The sequence below is a fragment of the Somniosus microcephalus genome, chromosome 19, assembly GCF_052327205.1.
Source record: "Somniosus microcephalus isolate GS21.2 chromosome 19, FLI_Smic_1.0, whole genome shotgun sequence".
In the NCBI taxonomy this organism is placed as follows: Eukaryota; Metazoa; Chordata; class Chondrichthyes; order Squaliformes; family Somniosidae; genus Somniosus; species Somniosus microcephalus.
The window spans coordinates 38,062,549-38,084,073 of record NC_141005.1 but is presented as its reverse complement, the minus strand read 5'-3'; the positions used below and the strand labels follow the sequence as shown (position 1 = coordinate 38,084,073).

General features: G+C 43.0%; 1 protein-coding gene across 3 annotated transcripts in view; it reads left to right on the top strand.

Annotated features, from left to right (window-relative positions):
- The window catches only part of ift81 (intraflagellar transport 81 homolog), a 103,575-nt gene that overhangs the window by 30,957 nt on the left and 51,093 nt on the right, over positions 1-21,525 (top strand). For all 3 annotated transcript variants that reach the window (XM_085961600.1, XM_085961601.1, XM_085961602.1), the window contains exon 11: positions 169-315. In XM_085961600.1, the coding sequence (XP_085817726.1) occupies positions 169-315 (147 nt within the window). The remainder of the gene's footprint in view (positions 1-168; positions 316-21,525) is intronic.

The following is a 21,525-nucleotide window of genomic DNA, read 5'->3' as shown; positions in this document are numbered from 1 at the left end:
GGAGAGTTACTAATAGGCTTAAAATTATGTCCATGATGTCCATAGTTGAATTAAGAACAGAACATTTATAAAAGTAGTTCTCCAGACTAAAAAAACAAATGGCAAAATTATACTTTTATGCTACCAGTAAACAACAACTTCCAAAGTAACATTTTAATTTTCACCCAGGCATCTATTATTTCCCGGAAAAAAGAAGCGAAGGCTGAAGAGTTACAAGAAGGAAGAGAAGAGCTGTCGAGCATGGAGAAAGAACTGGCACAGAAAACAAACCAGGCTCGTGATTTTGATGGCACAGCAGTTCTGAAAGGTGATGAGGTAAGATAACTGAAACAAATGACCATGAATATTTAAGGTATCTTGGGTATATTTACTGTTGACGACAGCTGTTGGAAGTATTTTTTTCTCTTTATAATCTGCTGCAGAAATAACAGTATATTTATTGACAGTTTTGTACATTTTAATTTGATGTAGATTTGTTGTTTCCTGATGCGTGTGTCAAGCACACCAACCTCAAGTCAATATTACAATAGTTCTTCTAGTGCATACTAGAGTATTTGTTTACTTTCAACAGGCAGTGGCACAATCTTTGGTAAACTAAAGTGCTGTGTTATGTTGTGGATTTGTAAAATGTGTATTTGTGTCTGTTTTCCCTACATGTTGAATTCCCAAGATCTGCAAAGGTGGCTTGAGTGGGGGAAGGGAAGTAGATTACTAAGCAGAGGTAACAAATGGAAAATCGGAGGGCAATTCAAGCTGGACATTCCGATTCCCTTCTAGTTATTGATTAAAGTGACATTGGCGCAGTCCTACAAGTGGCTGCTTACCTGCTGTTTCTGAGGGAATGGTTTGACACTGAAGACTGGGCAGAAGAATATTGGCAGAATTGTTATTCATGCGTGATACCCTGATTAGTTCCAAACTAATATCAGATTCATATGATAATTTTGCTGAATCCAATGTATGTTTAGAATACAGAGATCTGGCAAAATTGCCTAGGCTTTGTGTTACCTGATGCCCAGCTAGGAGCCGAGTCTGTGATCTGAACCAATACAAGACCTTTTTACATTAGGAGGGTGGATCTTTTAATTATTAATTCTTGGGTTGTGGCCATGGCAAGGCTTGCATTTATTGCTCATCCCTACTTGCCTTTAAGAAAGTAGTGGTGGGCATTCCTCTTGAACCGCTGCAGTCCATGTAGTGAAGGTGCTCCGACAATGCTTTTAGGTAGGGAGTTCCAGGATTTTATCCAGCGACAATGAAAGAATTATATATGTCCAAGTCAGGGTGGTGTGTGACTTGGAGGGGAACTTGGAGGTGATAGTGTTCCCATGCACCTGCTGCCCTTTTCTTTCTAGGTGGTGGAGATTCCGGGTTTTAGAGGTGCTGCCAAACAAATCTTGGCGAGTTGCTACAGTGCATCCTGTAGATAGTACACACTGCACCCACGGTACACTGGTGGTGGATGAAGTGCTGATCAGGCTGTTGTATCCGTGTGTTAATAGAGACACTGAAGACAGGAGTTGGTTTCACAGGTGTTTACTGAACAAAGTCTGGAGGGGAACTAACTGATACAACACAATATACAGGCTTATATAGCTCGAGTGGCCATTACCAGCATTACAGTACACAGGGGGCTCTTAAAGGCACATACAGTACAATTCCTCCCCTTTTAGCCAACCAGTACATAATATTTTAAGTAATCATTAATTACATGTTACAAGAAAAATAATCTACACATTGCTGCAGTTAATCAATTATAAGTCAGTCTCTCTGGAGGCTTCCTGACTCGGTCCGGATAACGCCTCGGTGGTGTAGTAGTTTCTGGTGGTGTAGTAGGTTCTTTTGGCAAGGCTGATTCGGCTTGAATGCCAGTGTCGGGTTCCAGTATCACCGGATCGGAGGTAGATACTATGGGTATCTCTACTTCATCATTAGGCGTATAGAGTTGTGGTGTAGGTTGTCCCTTTTCGGATGACTCTATGATTTGGTCAGCATGGCGCCTTATTATGCTTTCTCCGATGTCCACGGTATACATCAGTGGTCCTAGTTGTGTGCAGATAGTTCCAGGCTGCCATTTCTCGGTACGGTAGTCCCGGGCCAAAACTTGTTGACCTATCTGGAAGGTTCTAGTTGGCCTTTCATTCATGCCTTGAAATTGCCGGTTCTCCACGTCCCTTCTGATGTTTGGCTTGATCAAATCCAGCCGGCATCTTAGGCTTCTATTGAAGAACATCATGGCGGGAGTTTGGTTTGTAACCATATGTGTTGCATTCCTGTATGCAAACAAGAAGTTATCCACCTTATGCTGAAGTTTTATGTCTTCATTACCCATGGCCTTTATGACCTTCTTGAAGGTCTGGACAAACCTTTCAGCCAATCCATTGGTGGCGGGATGGTATGGGGCGGACGTGTAGTGCTTAACCCCATTGTTTTTTAAGAACTTCCTGAATTCTTCGGACACAAATTGCGGTCCATTATCAGAACAGATCTGTTCAGGCAGCCCATTCCTGGCAAATATGGTCCTTAATACTGTGATGGTTTTTTCCGTGGTGGTGGAGGACATCTTTATTACCTCCGGCCACTTGGAGTGTGCATCAACCGCGATTAAGAACATTGAGTCCATAAATGGACCAGCAAAGTCGATGTGTACCCTTTGCCATGGAGATGAGGGCCACTCCCATGGATGTAGAGGGGCTTGTGGTGGAGTGTTTTGGACCTTCTGGCATCCTAGGCAGCTCTTGGTCATTTCTTCGATGTCTCCATCGATACCTGGCCACCATACAAACGCCCTGGCTAGGTTCTTCATTTTCACTCCACCCAGATGCCCCTCGTGAAGCTCCTTTAGAACTTTATCCTGGAGTTTGGGTGGAATCACCACTCTGGATCCACACATCAAGGTTCCTCGGCACACTGACAGCTGTTCTCTTCTTTGCGAGAATGCTGGCAACAGTGGTTCGCCATGTGCTGGCCATCCCTTCACTGTTAAATCGTAGACTCGTGAGAGAGTTGGGTCATTTCTAGTTTCCCTTTCAATGGTAGAATTTGTTACTGGTAGACATTCGACTATGGTAGAGTGGAAAATCTCCACTGGGTCTACGGTAGGTGCTTCTTCTACCGTTGGCAATGGTAGACGCGATAAACCGTCAGCATTCCCATGCTGTTTTGATCCTTTGTATTCTATGTTATATTGGTGTGCCCCTAGAAAAAGGGACCACCTCTGTAGCCTTTGCGCTGTCATAATGGGAACACCCTTTTTAGGGTTGAATATGGAGATGAGGGGTTGATGGTCAGTCAACAAGGTAAATTTTTGTCCGTGTGGGTAATGGTCGAATTTTTTCACTCCCCATACCAGGCTGAGTGCTTCCCTGTCGATTTGGGCATAGTTACGCTCAGCTGAGTTCAATGAGCGTGACGCAAAAGCTATCGGCCGTTCCGAGCCATCAGGGAATTTATGCGATAATACTGCTCCTACGCCGTAAGGGGATGCATCGCATCCAGTCTGATTGGCAGTGATGGGTTGTAATGAGCCAAAACTTCTTTGGACGTGATTAAGTCTTTACATTTATGGAAGGCACGTTTACAGTCTTCGCTCCATTTCCAAATTACTCCTGTTTGTAGCAGTTCATTAAGAGGGTGCAGAAGAGTTGATAAGTTCGGTAAAAATTTATGATAGTCATTTATTAATCCCAGGAACGACCTTAATTGTGAAACATTTTCAGGTGCTGGGGCTTTTATGACCGCTTCAATTTTTTCAGGTGACTTATGCAACCCTTCCTTATTAATTATGTGGCCACAATATGATATTTGATTCTGGAAAAATTCGCACTTGGGGCGATTTGCTCGTAGGCCCTGTTCTCTCAGCCTAGTGAGCACCTGCTCCAAATTGGCAAGGTGCTCGTTGTCGTTTTCTCCTGTTACAAGGATGTCATCTAGGTAGCATTGAGTCCCCGGAATCCCTTGGAGGACTTGCTCCATAGCTCTTTGCCAGATAGCTGGAGCGGATGCTACTCCGAAAAACCAGTCGATTGTGTGTATTTATCGTGAGATACTTTTTAGAGGCCTCTTCAACCTCCATCTGTAGATATGCCTGTGCCAAGTCAATTTTGGTGAAACGTTTCCCTCCGGATAGTGAGGCGAAAATATCTTCTATCCTCGGAAGAGGATACTGTACCGTGTGAAGAACCGGGTTTACAGTCACCTTGAAGTCTCCACAGATGCAAATTTTTCTCTTCTTCAGATTTATCATTATTCAACGTTTTCTTCATGACTGGGACGATGGGTATTGCCCACTCGCTCCAATCTATTTTGGATAATACGCCTGCCTTTTCCAAATTCTCCAGCTCTGCCTCGACTGCTGGACGAATTGCGTATGGCACCGGTCTTGCCTTAAAAAACTTGGGAGTTGCCGCATCTTCCACTTTTATTGAGGCGGTGATGCCTTTCAAGGTTCCTAGTTTCTCTTGAAACACTTCTTTGGCGTTGGCCAAGATGTCTTTTAATCGTTCAGGTATGACGTCATCATCGTTTTTTTCCTTACTGGTCACCGTCAGTGCCTGAATGGAGTGCCAGTCTAAACGTATTTTCCTGATCCATTCACGTCCCAACAGCGGTGGACCACCATCTTGTAGAACGTATAAATACAACTTTTGTATTTCCTTGCCGTTGTATACAACAGGCACCCTCATTTTTCCTTTGGGGTATACTTTCTGCCCCGTATATGTTTTCAAGATAATGGATGTGTCTTTTAAAGGTATATGCGGAAATAGCCGCTCGTAATCCCGTCGATTTATGACGGTCAGAGCTGATCCTGTATCTAGCTCCATTTTAACTGGGGACCCTGCTATCGTAAGGGTAACCCAAATGGTCTGGTAATCTTCTTTGGCAATTACATTATGTAATTTGAGACAGCTTAGTCTCTTGTTTTCGGAGTCGCTATCGCTCTTCTGGTCTTCGGAGCTACTGTCCGTCATCATTTGTACCTTTCTGTAATTTTCTTTATTGATTTTTCTTTTCCTGTCCGTGGATTTTTTTTGTCCAGATCGGCATACCCGTGCAATGTGTCCAATCTTTCCGCATTGCCTGCATGCTTTGTCCTTGAACCAGCAGTCCCCCTGGTCATGGGTGGATCTGCCGCAGCGATAACATCTCTGGAAACCCTGTGTCATTTCATGGGTGCCGAAGTCCTGTGTCTTTTGTTGTATCTCTGCAGCTCCTCTTGCGGCTGCTTCGTATGATACAGCCATACTGAAAGCCTTGTCCAGTGTTATATCTTTCTCAGAAAGCAGCCTTTTCTGTGTTCCTTCACTTAGGAGACCGCAGACGAATTTGTCTCGAAGATTATCTGCTAGTCCTGCCCGGAATTGGCAGTGCTTTGATAGCTTTCTTAATTCGGTGAGGTAATCAGCGTTACTTTCATTCTTGTGTTGATTTCTCTTGAAGAATTTGAATCGTTCCGCTATCAGCAGCGGTGTTGGGTTTAAGTGCTCCTGTAGGGTATCAACAATTTCTTTAAAATTCTTGTCCTTTGGTTTGGCTGGAGTGATTAAGTTTCGTAACAGCCCGTATGTCTTTGCGCCCATTAGATTTAGAAGTACTGACACTTTTTTTTCATTTTCTATTCCATTTGCGGTGCAATATACCTCCACTCTTTCCACATATGTGGTCCAATCCTCTATATCGTTATCAAAAGCATCAATATTGCCAGACTTAGGCATGCTGAAAAAAAAATGGCGCTTCCCGCGCTTTTCTTTCTTTTCTGCAGAAAAGATATGGCGCTTCCCGCGCTTCCCCGCCGCTGCTGCCGATGACAACTCTGTTTTCCGCTGGTTTCCCTTTTTATTTTTTTATTTACAGGTGGAGACTCGTTCCCGCCGGACTCTCTCTGCTAGGTCTGAACGCCGACCTGCTTGCAGCGCCGGCCGTCTCCCGAGTGCTCCCTCCCCGTCTGTTACTGCTTACCTCCGCCTTCGCTGCTTGGCCTAGCTGCAGAGTCAGCCGCTGGAGCCCCAGCCCGACGCCCAGGAAGGATTATTGCAGTACCTGCCACCAGCTCGGCTAGCTGGTGAAATCACAGCTTTTTCTTTTTCTTGCTTTATCGCCAGAGGAATCGATGTCCTTGAGGTGCTGCCGAATTGCAGGTAAGTCCGTTTCCAATTCGTCGCCACTGTTGTATCCGTGTGTTAATAGAGACACTGAAGACAGGAGTTGGTTTCACAGGTGTTTACTGAACAAAGTCTGGAGGGGAACTAACTGATGCAACACAATATACAGGCTTATATAGCCCGAGTGGCCATTACCGGCATTACAGTACACAGGGGGCTCTTAAAGGCACATACACTACACAGGCCGACTGCTTTGTCTGGATGGTGTCAGATTTCTTGAGTGTTGTTACAGCTGCACCCTTCCAGGCAAGTGAAGAATATTGCACCACACTCCTGATTTGTGTTTTGTAGGTGGTGGGGAGTCAAGAGTTGAGCCATGCAACAGTATATCCAGCCTCTGACCTGCTCTAATAGCCACGGCATTTATGTGGCTGGTACAGTTGAATTGTTGGTCAATGGTGACCCCAGGATGTTGATGATGGGGGACTTGGCGATGGTAATGCCTTTGAATGTCAAGAGGAGGTGGTTAGGCTCTCTCTTGTTGGAGATGGTCATTGCCTGGAGCTTGTGTAACTTGCCACTTATCAGCCCAAGCATGGACGTTGTCCAGGTCTTGCTGCATTCAGGCATAGATGGCTTCATTATCTGACAAATCGCAAATGAAACTGAACACTGGGCCATCATCTGTGAACAGCCCCATTGGTGCATTGATGAGCAGGTTATTGGTGAATAATTGTTGCTTGATACTTCTCCAAGATGTTGACTTCTCCTTCCATCACTTTGTTGAAGATTTGGGAGTAAGTAGGCTAATAGGATGATAATTGGCAGGGTTGGATTTGTCCTGCTTTTTCTGAACAGGACATACCTGGGCAATATTCCACATTGTTGGGTAGATGTCAGTATTCCAGTTTAGAAAGGGGAGCAGTTAATTCTTGAGCACAGGTCAACAGCCGTTTTCGGGGTCTATAGTCTTTTCTGTGTCCAGTGCGCTCAGGCGTTTCTTGATGTCACATGGAGTGAATCAAATTGGCTGAAGAGTGGAAGCTGCGATGGTCGGGACCTCCGGAGGAGGCAGAGAAGGATCATCCACTCAGCACTTCTGGCCGAAGATGGTTGCAAATGCTTCAGCCTTGTCTTTTGCACGTGTGCTGGGCTCTGCCATCATTAAGGATGGGGATGTTCATGGAGCCTCCTCCTCCTGTTAGTTGCTCAATTATCCACCACCATTCATTACTGTATGTGGCAGGGTTGCAGAGCTTTGACCTGATCTGTTGGTTGTGGGATAGGATGGCAAAAATGCATATTTATCGTCCTGACTTGCATTGATTCACTGACTCCACTTCTCGCCCACTCGGCACTCCAAGCTATTTCATGACATTAATAGCTTCTATTTATTAATTAAAACTTGGCAATTGAATTGGAGATCTGCCATAACATCATTGTGCTGCGTGCCCTACTGTCTCCCCACAGCCATGTATCTTTACAGTTCCCTTAAAAGGTGCAATGGTTTCTGCCTCAACTACCCCCTGTGTCAAAGTATTCCATGCTCCAACAACTCTGTGTTGAGAAACTTTTCCTCATCCCTTCCTCAGTCTTGTTGACCATTTTGACTTGCTCTCTATGGCTTTAATATGCTTTCTATGATTGCGTGCCCAAAATTACATTACATTTTCATTGTGGCCTAACCATTGTGTTGTTTAAATTTATCATAACCTCTTTGCTTTTGTACTCTGTCCCTATGTATAAAAGCCAAAATGCTGTGGCCTTTTTATGGCTTTATATACTTCCGTATACACTTTCAAGGAATTATGTATTTGCATCCTTAAGTCTCTGCTCTTTCATAACTATCAGCATATATCCATTGAATGTGTACTCTCATTCCTTGATTTTCCTCCCAAAGTGCATCACTTTTCAGGATGGTTTCTTAGAACAATACGTTGTGGAACCAACCAGGGAGCAGGCTATTTTAGATCTGGTAATGTGTAATGAGGCAGGATTAATTAATGATCTCCTTGTAAAGGATCCTCTAGGGAAGAGTGATCATAGCATGATTGAGTTTTAAATTCAGTTTGAGCATGAGCATCTTCTGTCTGAAACTAGTGTCCTAAACTTAAATAAAGGCAATTACAAAGGTATGAAGACAGAGTTGGCTAAAGTGGACTGGGAAAATAGATTAAAGGGTAAGACGGTAGGTAAGCAGTGGCAGACATTTAAGGAGATATTTCATAACTCTCAGTAAAGGTTTATTCCAGTGAGAAAGAAAGAATGTACGAGAAGGATGAACCATCCGTAGCTAACTAAGGAAGTTAAGAATGGTATCAAATTGAAGGAAAAGGCATACAATGTTGCAAAGATTAGAGATAGATTTGGAAATTTTTAAAAACTAGCAATGGATGACTAAAAAAAGAATAAAGAGGGAGAAGATAGATTATGAGAGTAAACTAGCTAAAAATATAAAAACAGACAGTATATAAAAAGGAAGAGAGTAGCTAAAGTAAACGTTGGTCCCTTAGCAGATGAGACTGGGGAATTAATAATGGGAAACAGGGAAATGGCAGAGACTTTGAGAAAATATTTTGTATCAGTCTTCACGGTAGAAGACACTAAAAGCATTCCAATAATAATTGATAATCAAGGGGCTATAGGGAGAGAGGAACTTAAAACTATCACTAGAGAAAAAGTACTAGGCAAACTAATGGGACTAAAGGCTGACAAGCCCCCTGGGCACCCACCCCCAAATTCTGCCATTTTCCCGGCAGTACCGCCTCCAAACCCGCCTCCCCAGGGCTGGCAAAATCCAGCCCAAAGAGCCTGCAAAGGGATATAGATAGGTTAAGTGAGTGGGCAAAAATTTGGCAGATGGAGTATAATGTGGGAAAATGTGAGGTTATCCACTTGGTAGGAAGAATAAAAAAGCAAATTATTATTTAAATGGAGGGAGACTATAGAATGCTGCGGTACAAAGGGATCTGGGTGTCCTCGTACATGAAACCCAAAAGGTTAGCATGCAGGTGCAGCAAGTAATTAGGAAGGTAAATGGAATATTGGCCTTTATTGCAAGGGGGATGGAGTATAAAAGTAGGGAAGTCTTGCTACAACTGTACAGGGCATTGGTGAGACCACACCTGGAGTACTGCATACAGTTTTTGTCTCCTTATTTAAGGAAGGATATACTTGCATTGGAGGCAGTTCAGAGAAGGTTCACTAGGTTGATTCCTGAGTTGAAGGGGTTGTCTTATGAGGAAAGGTTGAGCCTATACTCATTGGAGTTTAGAAGAATGAGAGGTGATCTTATTGAAACATATAAGATTCTGAGGGGACTTGACAGGGTAGATGCAGGGAGGATGTTTCCCCTCATGGGGGAATCTAGAACTAAGGGGCATAGTTTCAGAATAAGGGGTCGCCCATTTAAAATGGAGATGAGGAGGAATTTCTTCTCTGAGGGTCGTGAATCTTTGGAATTCTCTACCCCAGAGCGCTGTGGAGGCTGAGTCATTGAATATATTCAAGACGGAGATACACAGAATTTTGAAAAACAGGGGAATCGAGGGCTATGAGGAGCGGGCAGGGAAGTGGAGTTGAGGCCAAGATCAGATCAGCCATGATCTTATTGAATGGCGGAGCAGGCTCGAGGGGCCAAATGACCTACTCCTGCTCCTATTTCTTATGTTCTTAGTACCACACACACACAAAACCGAGAGTAATGGTGACATGTTTCAGACTGGAGGGAAGTGTACCCCAGGGGTTGGTATTAGGACCACTGCTCTTTTTGATATATATTAATGACCTTGGACTTGGGCATACAGGCCATAATACCAAAGTTTGCAGATGACACGAAACTCAGAAAAGTAGTAAACAGTAAGGAGAATAGTAGCAGCCTTCAGGAGGACATAGACTGGTGAAATGTGCAGACACATGGCAGATGAAATTTAACGCAGAGAAGTGTGAAATGATGTACTTTGGAAGGAAGAACAAGGAGAGCCAATATAAGTTTAAATGCCACAATTTTAAAGGGGATGCAGGAACAAAGAGATCTGGGAGTTTGCATACAAAAACCTTTGAAGGTGGCAGGACAAGTTGATAAAGTTGTTTTTAAAAAAAAAAAAGCATACGGGATCCTTGGCTTTATAATCAAGGCATAGATGCCTCAGCTGGAGTATTGTGTTCAGTTCTGGACACCACAATTTAGGAAGGATGCCAAGGCCTTGGAGAGAATGCAGAGGAGATTTATTAGAATGGTACCAGAGATGAGGGACTTCAGTTACATGGAAAGACTGGAAAAGTTGAGAAGGTCAAGGGGAGATTTAATAGAGGTGTTCAAAATCATGATGGGGTTTGATAGAGTAAATAAGGAGAAACTGTTTCCACTGGCCGAAGGGTCAATAACCAGAGGACACAGATTTAAGGTGATTGGCAAAAGAACCAGAGGTGAGATGAGAAGAATTTTTTTACACAGCATGTTATTATGATCTAGAATGCACTGCCTGAAAGAATAGTGCAACCAGATTCAATTGTAACTTTCAAAAGGGAATTAGATAAATACTCGAAGGGAAGAAAATTGCTGGGCTATGGGGAAAGAGCAGGGGTGTGGGACTAATTGGATAGCTCTACCAAAGAGCTGGCACAGACACGATGGGCTGAATGGCCTACTTCTGTGCTGTAAGATTCTGTGATTATCTGTATTAAATGACATCGGCCACCTGCCTGCCCATTCCAATAACTTGCCCATTTCCTCCTGAAGTCTTTTACAGTCCTTATCCCCCTGCTTTTGTGTCGTCAGCAAATTTCAATGTTGTGCTCCTACGCACAAGTACAAATCATCTGCATATATTGAGAACAAAAGTGGACCCACCACTGACCCCAGGGTACACCACTTCTAACCATTCTCTGATCCGAACAACGTCCATTAATCCTAAGTTTCCTGTCAGTGAATCAACTTTCTATCCAGGCTTCTACATTTCCTCATACCATACACCTGAATCTTAGTAGCAAGCCTCTTGTTAAACACATTAGTGAATACCTTCTGAAAATCCATATACACCATATCCTTTTATTTCTACCATCACTTTTGCTAACCTGTTTTTTTTCTGCCTTCCAGGATGCACCATTTATTTTGGATTTGGTACATACATAATAGTGTGTTGGGGGAGGGGGGTGTGGGGGAGAGAGAAAGGAAATACCTCTAGGCAGGTTTTCAGCCAATTGAGGCCTAAGTATAGCCAAGTCAATCTTTGATGAACTTTCTTATATCAAGTGCTTGAGTACATTTGCTGCACCAGTTTTGTCCACATTGTTGTTAGCCCAACATGCCCAGATGAGAACTGTGGTACATTATGGGTTAAACTTGATGCTAATGGTGATATTCCTAAGGAAGCCTGAAGAGCAAGAATTGCTTAGTCTTTAATGCTACTAAAAATGTGAAATATAGAAAGAATGAAACTATTAATTTTATTTCCCATAGGCAAACGATTATTTTGTGTAAATTTTCTTGACTACAGTTCAGCTACTTATAGTGGATATTTGCTAGTAAGTAAGTCTTCTGATTTTTAAGGATTTATTTTTTCAAATAACTGTGTGAAACCAGCCACAAATAAATGCATGTTTTTTAGAGCCAAGAATAAAAATATTCACACCCAGAAAACACCAAATCAATTTTGGAAAGAACAAATAGAATTATGAGTAAATGAACCTTTACAACTGTTTAAAGTTTAAAGCTAAAAGATTTGATGTACATCCTTAGCAGCATCATTTCCCCATAGAACTTTGTTCAGATGTCATGACTGAGAAAATTGAGAGTGCTGTAGAACTGCTGTCAGAACATTGAGGAGGTAAAGTACTCATTGCACAAAAATGGGGAAAACAGCTTTGCCTGTCACACCAGAACTGCAGTATGCTGATACTGACATTTCCAGTTTAACCCTAATTTTGGAATTAATCTTTTAAGGTAATTATGTGGTGTAATTAGATTTAACCCTAAAATCAAAAGGCTTAATGATGAGCCATTGTCTTGAATAGAACATTTATCTCAAGCAAACTGAACAACTTATGAGCACCACAGTTACAAGTGAATTGCAAAAGTTCATTTGTATATTGAGTAAATTTCATATTCAGCTTGCTATCAAGTATTTTGTTGAAATGTATATGACTTATTTTTGATCATTAAAGCATTAAAACTGTATATACAGTTGTTGTCATGATAAAACTTCCTGTACTTGACATTGTGGGGCAGCTTTCACCTTTCTTGAGAAGGGAAGAACTATATTGGAAATTCTCTAAGTGGAGATCGCAGTTATAAGTTAACATTAAATTCTGGCCTAATTTGTTATGAAGTTACTTTAAGTCATCCCATTCCTGACAGCTGAATAAATTAGATCACATAGATGGCCATGGAAGTATTTTGTAATAATAAACCTGTTGATTGACAACTTGGGCTGCCAGAGCCTACAGAACCACACTCTCCAGCACGAGTCTGGCTTCTGAAATGAGGGGAGAAAATAGGAAGGGTTAAGCTTCTTAATTCATACAACTAATATGACAAATATTGTTTCCTTCTTCTGAATTTGAGTTCATTTCCTCCTGTCAATTGGTATAATATAAGCAACTTTGACTCCTGAGTGGCATGTGCTTGTGTGAGCTGTTTTATATTGCTCTGACATTGTTTTTAAGCCAGTTTCATATTGGTCTAAAAACAGTGCAAGCCAATACTGTTGTTAGCCATGGAGAATTGCATGGGTATTATATTTATAGCCCTTATGGTCTTTTGTTAAAGTCTCCATTACACTGGTTGGACCAAATGTTTGTGGTTATTGCACAGTAAGTATAATACTGGTGTAATAACTACCAATTTTCAAAGGGAAAGAAGTTATATTTCTGCAAGTGATATTTCTAACAGCAAGTGGAAATTCCAGCTTAAGGTATAAATGCTATTTTCTTTCCAAATGGGATGAGGTGGAGTTGCTCACTTATTGTGTAGTCTGAGTCAATTGTTGCAAGGGGCGGGGGGGCGGGTGGAGGGAAGGAAATGCCTGTAACCTACTGAGTATGTAGTATCCCAGCTCTGGTTACCAAACTATGATTATCATTTGTGGCTTGCCAAAAAACAGATGGCTATGACCTACGACAAATACATTACACATGTTGCATTCATTTCACAATATTTGAATAAGATCCATAGATCTTTTGAAGATCAAAGTGTAATTAACATGCAAAGTTCAGTGATTCTGTTGCTCAACTTTGTTAATAGATCTACAAAAACAGAATTTTTCAAGTAACTTTTTGAATAGTTTTTTTAAATTTATGCTCCCGGTACCAGGATTGCAATTGGTTACAATTTTCTTTCTTATTTTATGCTTAACAATGAAATTCTGAGTGGGTTTCAGACGATGTAAATTACAGACATTCTATTTTTTTTATATCTGTGCATTCGTAAAATACTATTCAAAGCATTTATGTAAAACTTTGAAAATTTAAATTTATTGCCTCAACCATCCTTGATGAAACAAAACTATAATCTTGTTGCAATTTGTATTTTGCCTGTGTTGCTTCAGTTGGATTTTTTTTTAATCTATAGCAATTATGTAGCATTAGATTCAACTTAGCAAATCCAGCAAAGGAGGACCAAGAAATTGATAAAGGAAAAATAGAATATGAGAGTAAACTAGTGAGAGATATAACAGACTGTAAAAGCTTCTATAGGTATGTAAAAAAGAGATTAGCGAAAGTAAATGTGAGTCCCTTACAGGCTGAGACAGGTGAAATTATGATGGGAGAATAAGGAAATGGAAGAGAAATTAAACCAATGCTTTGTTTCTGTCTTCACGGAAGAAGATGCAAAAAACCTCCCAGAAATAGTGGAGAACCAAGGGTCTAGCGAGAATGAGGAACTGAAAGAAATTAGTATTCATTTACAAAAAATAGTACTGGAGACATTAATGGGACTGAAAGCCGATAAATCCCCAGGATCTGATGGCCTAGGGTTTTGAAAGAGGTGGCTATAGAGAAAGTGGATGCATTAGTTCCATCTTCTAAAATTCCATTGATTCTAGAATGGTTCCCGCAGATTGGAAGGTAGAAAATGTAACTCCACTATTTAAGAAAGGAGGCAGAGAGAAACTGGGAACTACAGACCAGTTAGCCTGACATCAGTAGTAGGGAAAAAGCTAGAATCTATTATTAAGGACATGGTAACAGGGCACTTAGAAAATAATAATAGGATTGGGCAGAGTCAACACGGATTTATGAAAGGGAAATCGTGTTTGACAAATCTGTTAAGAGTTTTTTGAGGTTGTAACTAGCAGAATAAATAAGGGAGAACCAGTGGATGTGGTGTATTTGGATTTTCAGAAGGCATTCGATAAGGTGCCACACAAGAGGTTATTAAACAAAATTAGGGCTCATGGGATTGCAGGTAATATACTAGCATGGATTGAGGATTGGTTAACAGACAGAAAACAGAGAGTAGGAATAAATGGGTCATTTTCGGGTTGGCAGGCTGTAACTAGTGAGATACCGCAAGGATCAGTGCTTGGGCCTCAGCTATTCACAATCTATATCAATGATTTGGATGAGTGGACCAAATGTAATATATCCAAGTTTGCTGATGATACAAAGCTAGGTGGGAATGTAAGTTGTGAGGAGGATGCAAAGAGGCTTCAAGAGGATATAGACAGGCTAAGTGAGTGGGCAAGAACATGGCAAATGGAATATAATGTGGAGAAATGTGAAGTTATCCACTTTGGTAGGAAAAATTGTATTTTTTAAATGGTGAGAGATTGGGAAATGTTGGTGTTCAGAGAGACCTGGGTGTCCTTGTACAAGAATCACTGAAAGTTAACATGCAGGTACAGCAAGCAATTAAGAAAACAAATGGTATGTTGGCCTTTATTACAAGAGCATTTAAGTATAAGAGTAAAGATGTCTCACTGAAATTATATAGGGCCCTGGTGAGACCACTCCTGGAGTATTGTGTACAGTTTTGGGCCTAGAAATTCACTTAAGGCCCGCCAGCAGGCTAACGCCCAAAAGTTAGCGCTGCGCGCGGAGCCAGTTGCGCGTGCCAGAAATTCACTTTTAGCGCCCCTAGTCGGAACCGGGCGCTGTTCCAGGGTGTGCCCGCCTCCGCTTGGGGCGCTGAAAGTGAATTTCAGCGCTCCAGCTGCCGCTGCGCCACCCGATGCGGTGCGGCAGGCTGGGGTACTGCAGGCCTCCTCCTTCTCTTAAGGAGGAGCTGCCTGCAGCCGTGAGATCGCTGCTGGATTCTGCTGGCAAATGAGGCCGGCACCACGGAGAAGTGCCGGGCTCGCGGGAATCAGCCACCAATGCCGCGGGGGGGGGTGGCGTCGGAGGCCGGGGAGGGAGGTGCGGGCAGGCGGCCGCCGAAAAAGCGGCCGTCCGCACCTCCACCTTAAAGCGCCCCAGTAGCGCAGCAGTACGGCCCCGTTTTTCAAACGCTGTTTGCGGCCGCTGCAGAAGAGGCGGCCGCAACTAAATATGGGGTTTGGCCCGGAAGCGGGGCGGTACCGGGGCACTGCGCACACCGATGACGTAATCGGTGTCGGCGCAGCGCTACCAGCTACCGCCGCCATTACCGCAGCGCTGAATATCAGCGCACCCTCTTACACTGGCGCAGAAACCCTCTTTGGGCGAAAAGTGGGCGCAAAGCCTACTGAATTTCTAGGCCTTGGTCTCCTTAGCTAAGGAAGGATATATTTGCCATAGAGGGAGTTCAACGAAGGTTCACCAGACTGGTTCCTGGGATGGGAGGATTGTCCTATGAGGAGAGATTGAGTAGACTAGGCCTATATTCTCTAGAGTTTAGAAGAATGAGAGGTGATCTCATTGAAACATACAAAACTCTTACAGGGCTTGACAGGGTAGATGCAGGGAGGATGCTTCCTCTAGCTGGTGAGTCGAGAATCAGGGGTCACAGTCTCAGAATAAGGGGTCGGCCATTGAGGACTGAGGAGGAGAAATTTCTTCACTCAGAGGGTGGTGAATCTTTGGAATTCTCTAACCAGAGGGTGGTGGAGGCTCAGTCATTGAGTATATTCAAGACAGAGATTGATAAATTTTTGAATATTAAGGGAATCAAGGGATATGGGGATAGAGCAGGAAAGTGGAGTTGAGGTAGAAGATCAGCCATGATCCTATTGAATGACGGAGCAGGCTCGAGGGGCTGAATGGTCTGCTCCTATTTCTTCTGTTCTTAACTCCCAAGGCTGCACACAACATTTTTTGTCAACATAAGTTTAGCAGCCTGGATCCCATCTAAACAGTAGTATTTGGGAGTGTTAATTAGTAAACTAATATTGTTCTGTAATATCTCAAGAGTTTTATGTTAAGAACATAAGAACATAAGAAATAGGAGCAGGAGTAGGCCAATCGGCCCCTCGAGCCTGCTCCGCCATTCAATAAGATCATGGCTGATCTGATCCTAACCGCCAATCTACTATCACAGAACCATCTCCTGAATCTATCAGAATTAGACACACGAAATAGGAGCAGGATCAGGCTACACGGCCCCTGGGCCCGCTCCGCTACCCACAGGGCCATGACCTATCCGAACCTAGACTCATGTCCAAATTCCTGCCCGCTCCCCGTAACCCTTAATTCCCTTTACTTCTAGGAAACTGTCTATTTCTGTTTTAAATTTATGTAATGATGTAGCTTCTACAGCTTTTTGGGGCAGCATATTCCATGGACCTACCACCCTCTGAATGAAGTAGTTCCTCCTCATCTCAGTTTTGAAAGAGCAGCCCCTTATTCTAAGACTATGCCCCCTAGTTCTAGTTTCACCCATCATCGGGAACATCCTCCCCGCATCCACCCGATCCAACCCCTTCACAATCTTATATGTTTCAATAAGATCGCCTCTCATTCTTCTGAACTCCAATGAGTAGAGTCCCAATCTACTCAACCTCTCCTCATATGTCCATCCCCTCATCCCCGGGATTAACCGAGTGAACCTTCTTTGTACTGACTCAAGAGCAAGTATGTCTTTTCTTAAGTATGGACACCAAAACAGTATGCAGTATTCCAGGTGTGGTCTCACCAATACCTTGTACAACTGAAGCAATACCTCCCTATTTTTATATTCTATCCCCCTAGCAATGAAAGCCAACATTCCATTGGCCTTCTTAATCACTTGCTGCACCTGCATACTAACCTTTTGAGTTTCGTGCACCAGGACCCCCAGATCCCTTTGTACTTCAGTACTTTCCAGTTTCTTGCCATTAAGATAATAACTTGCTCTACGATTTTTCCTGCCAAAGTGCATAACCTCACACTTTCCAGTATTGTATTCCATCTGCCAAATCTCTGCCCACTTACTTAGCCTGTCTATGTCCCCTTGCAGGTTTTTTATGTCCTCCTCACTCACTACTTTCCCTCCCATCTTAGTATCATCTGCAAACTTTGATATGTTACACTCGGTCCCCTCCTCCAAATCGTTAATATAGATTGTAAAGAGTTGGGGACCCAGCACTGACCCCTGCGGAACACCACTAGTTACTGATTGCCAGAGAATGAACCATTTATCCCAACTCTCTGCCTTCTGTTAGATAGCCAATCCTCTATCCATGCCAGAATATTACCCCCAATCCCGTGATTTTTTATCTTAAGCAATAATCTTTTGTGTGGCACCTTGTCAAATGCCTTTTGGAAGTCTAAATACACTACGTCCACTGGTTCCCCTTTATCCACCCTATATGTTACTTCCTCAAAGAACTCCAGCAAATTTGTCAAACATGACTTCCCCTTCATAAAACCATGCTGACTTTGTCCTATTAAATTATGATTATCCAAATGTCCTGTTACTGTCTCCTTAATAATGGACTCCAAAATTTTACCTACCGCAGATGTTAGGCTAACTGGTCTATAGTTTCCAGCCTTCTGTCTACTGCCCTTTTTAAATAAGGGTGTTACATTAGCAGTTTTCCAGTCTGCCGGGACCTTTGCTGAGTCCAGGGAGTTTTGGAAAATTATTACCAATGCATCCACAATCCCTACTGCCACTTCCCTCAAGACCCTAGGATGTAAGCCATCAGGTCCAGGCGATTTATCCGCCTTGAGTCCCATTATTTTACCGAGTACCACTTCCTTAGTGATTTTGATCGTGTTTAGCTCCTCCCCCACTTTAGCCCCCTGTTTGTCCAGTGTTGGGATATTCTTAGTGTTTTCTACTGTGAAGACTGATGCAAAATATTCATTCAGTGTTTTTGCCATCTCCATATTTCCCACCATTAATTTCCCAGTCTCATCGTCTAAGGGACCAACATTTACTTTAGCCACCCTTTTTCTTTTTATATAACTATAAAAACTCTTCCTATCTGTTTTTATATTTTTTGCTAATTTACTTTCATAATCTATCTTCCCTTTCTTAATCAATCTTTTTGTTATTTTTTGCTGTCTTTTAAAGTTTTCCCAATCCTCTATCCTCCCACTAGATTTGGCTACCTTATATGCCCTTGTTTTTAGTCGAATACTATCCTTAATTTCTTTACTTAGCCACGGATGGCTGTCTTTTCTTTACACCCTTTTCTTCTCGGTGGAATATTTTTTTTTTGGAAGTTGTAAAATAACTCCTTAAATGTACACCACTGATCATGTATCGTCTTACCCTTTAATCTATTTTCCCAATCCACTCTACTCAATTCTGCTCTCATACCTTCATAGTCTCCTTTATTCAAGCTTAGCACGCTTGTTTGAGATCCAACCTTCTCACCCTCTAATTGAATATGGAATTCAACCATGTTATGGTCACTCATTCCAAGGGGATCCTTTACTAGGACATTTTTAATTAATCCCGTTTCATTACACAGGACCAGATCTAAGGTTGCTTGCCCCCTGGTTGGTTCAGTTACATACTGCTCAAGAAACCCATCCCTAATACACTCAATGAACTCATCCTCAAGGCAGCCCTGCCCAATTTGATTTGTCCAATTAATATGATAGTTAAAATCCCCCATAATTTTAGATGTTCCCTTATTACAAGCCTCAACTATTTCCTGATTGATACTCCGTCCAACAGAGTTGCAACTGTTCGGAGGCCCATAGACTACGCCCACTAGTGTTTTTTCCCCCTTATTATTCCTTACCTCCACCATAACTGTTTCATTATCCTGATCCTTTGACCCAATATCATTTCTCTGTATTACAGTGATTCCTTCCTTTATTAACATAGCCACCCCACCTCCCCTTCCTTCCTGCCTGTCCTTCCTGATCGTTAAATAACCTGGTATGTTTAATTCCCAGGCATTGTCACCCTGCAGCCATGTTTCTGTAATGGCCACAAGATCATACCCATATGTAGTTATTTGTGCCATTAACTCGTCTATTTTGTTACGAATGCTACGTGCATTCAGATAGAGAACTTTCAAATATGTTTTGTGACACTTAGTTCCTGCTTTTGCCCTTTTTATTACTTTACCTTTTACTCCATACCTTCAGCCCGTTCCTGACACGCTCTGGTTTTTAATTTCCCCACTGCTACCTACGTCTATGACCTTCTCTGTTGTCATTTTTATTATTTGCTCTCTTGGAATCTCCCCCCCACTAGTTAATTTAAAGCCCTCTCTACAGCCCTAGTTATATGATCCGCCAGGACTCTAGTCCCAGCACTAGCCAAGTGAAGCCCGTCCCAACGGAACAGCGCCCTCCTGCCCCAGTACTGGTGCCAGTGTCCCAGGAAGCAAAACCCATTTCTCCCACACCAGTCTTTGAGCCACGCATTTAACTCTCTAATTTTATTTGTCCTAGCCAAATTCGCTCGTGGCTCAGGTAATAATCCAGAGATTATTACCCTTGAGGTTCTGTTTTTTAATTTGACCCCTAGCTGCTCATACTCCTTTAACAGAACCGGCTTCCTAGTCCTATCTACGTCGTTTGTACCAACATGGACCACGACAACTGAATCCACCCCCTCCCACTGCAAGTTTCTTTCCAGCCCAGAGGAGATGTCCTTAACTCTGGCACTGGGTAGGCAACACAGCCTTCGGGACTCTCGCTCTCGGCTGCAGAGAACTCTATCTACCCCCCTAATAATACTATCCCCTACCACTACAACATTTCTATTTACTCCCCCCTCTTGAATGGCCCCCTGTTCCACGGTGCTGTGGCCAGTTTGCTCAGCCTCCCTGCAGTCCCTGCTCCTGTCCCCACAGGGAGTAAGAACCTCGAACCTGTTGGACAAGGGCTGCGGCTCCTCCAGCTCTACCTCCTGGATCCCCGTACCTGCCTCACTCGTAGTCACACCGTCCTGTCCCTGACCATGGGCTACATCTGAATTAATTAACTTCATAGGTGTGACCACCTCCTGATACACAGAGTCCAGGTACTTCTCCCCCTCCCTGATGTGTCGCAGTGTCTGAAGCTCAGACTCCAGCTCATCAACACGGAGCTGGAGTTCCTGTAGCAGCAGACACTTGTCACAGACGTAATCACCGTGAGCCTCAATGGGGTTCACTGGCTCCCACATCTCGCAACAGTAACACATCACCTGCTCCATTCTATGTAATTAATTAAATTTTTTATTGTTAGTTATGGACACCCTCTGCCCGATTTTAGATGCTAGTATCCCCTTTAATTAATTGGATTTAAATTAAATCAATCCCTCTAGTTACACCAGTTAAATGGTTTACCAACAGTCACTCTGCACCAGAAAGGCGCTATTAACTACAACCCACAGAGTTAAAGTTTGAAAAGAGCACCTAACACCCCACTTACCCTAACTCACATGGCTCCCTTGTGACACTTGAGGGCTTAGGACTTGTTCCATTGCAATTACATAGTGGAGGGGCTTGACTAAGGCCGATGCATGGGAGCTCCTACATCCAAGGGTGCACGTTACATTCAGTGTCGTAACTTTGATTGACAGCTTGCCAGGCTGATTTCCCCCCCCCCCCCAATCATCTCATAGACTTAAAGCAGTTGGCAGCAAAAATTATACACACTCACTTTCTCTCTCTCTCTGTTGGATCTCCTGTGGCATTGCACATGGTAAGCCGGAGAATATGGTCTGTTTCTTAACTCTCATCTTTTTGTTGATTCCCTGTCTTCTGCTTCTCTCTCCCCAACTTTTCGTGCTTCTCTCTCTATCCTCTTCTGCTGCTTTCTTTGGCTTTTTAGCTTTCAGGTGGGAGGTGGCGGTATGGTAGAGAAAGGAGCCACCGAGGGTTGCCGGCTGCAATTTGGGATTCTGGGGAAAATGTGCCCTGCAACCCTCAGTGGCTCCCTTCTCATCCTTGCCCCAATTCACTCATGCTTTCCCCATCCATTGCGCATGCCTTTCCCTCCTACTACCCCCTCATTCAAGTTAGGATGAGTGAAGAGATTCTCTCTGTTGTCTCTTTTTTTCTCCTCTTTCTCTATTCCTCCAAGGTGTCAGTGACTAGTATATTTACATTTTCTAGATGTCTACAAATATCAG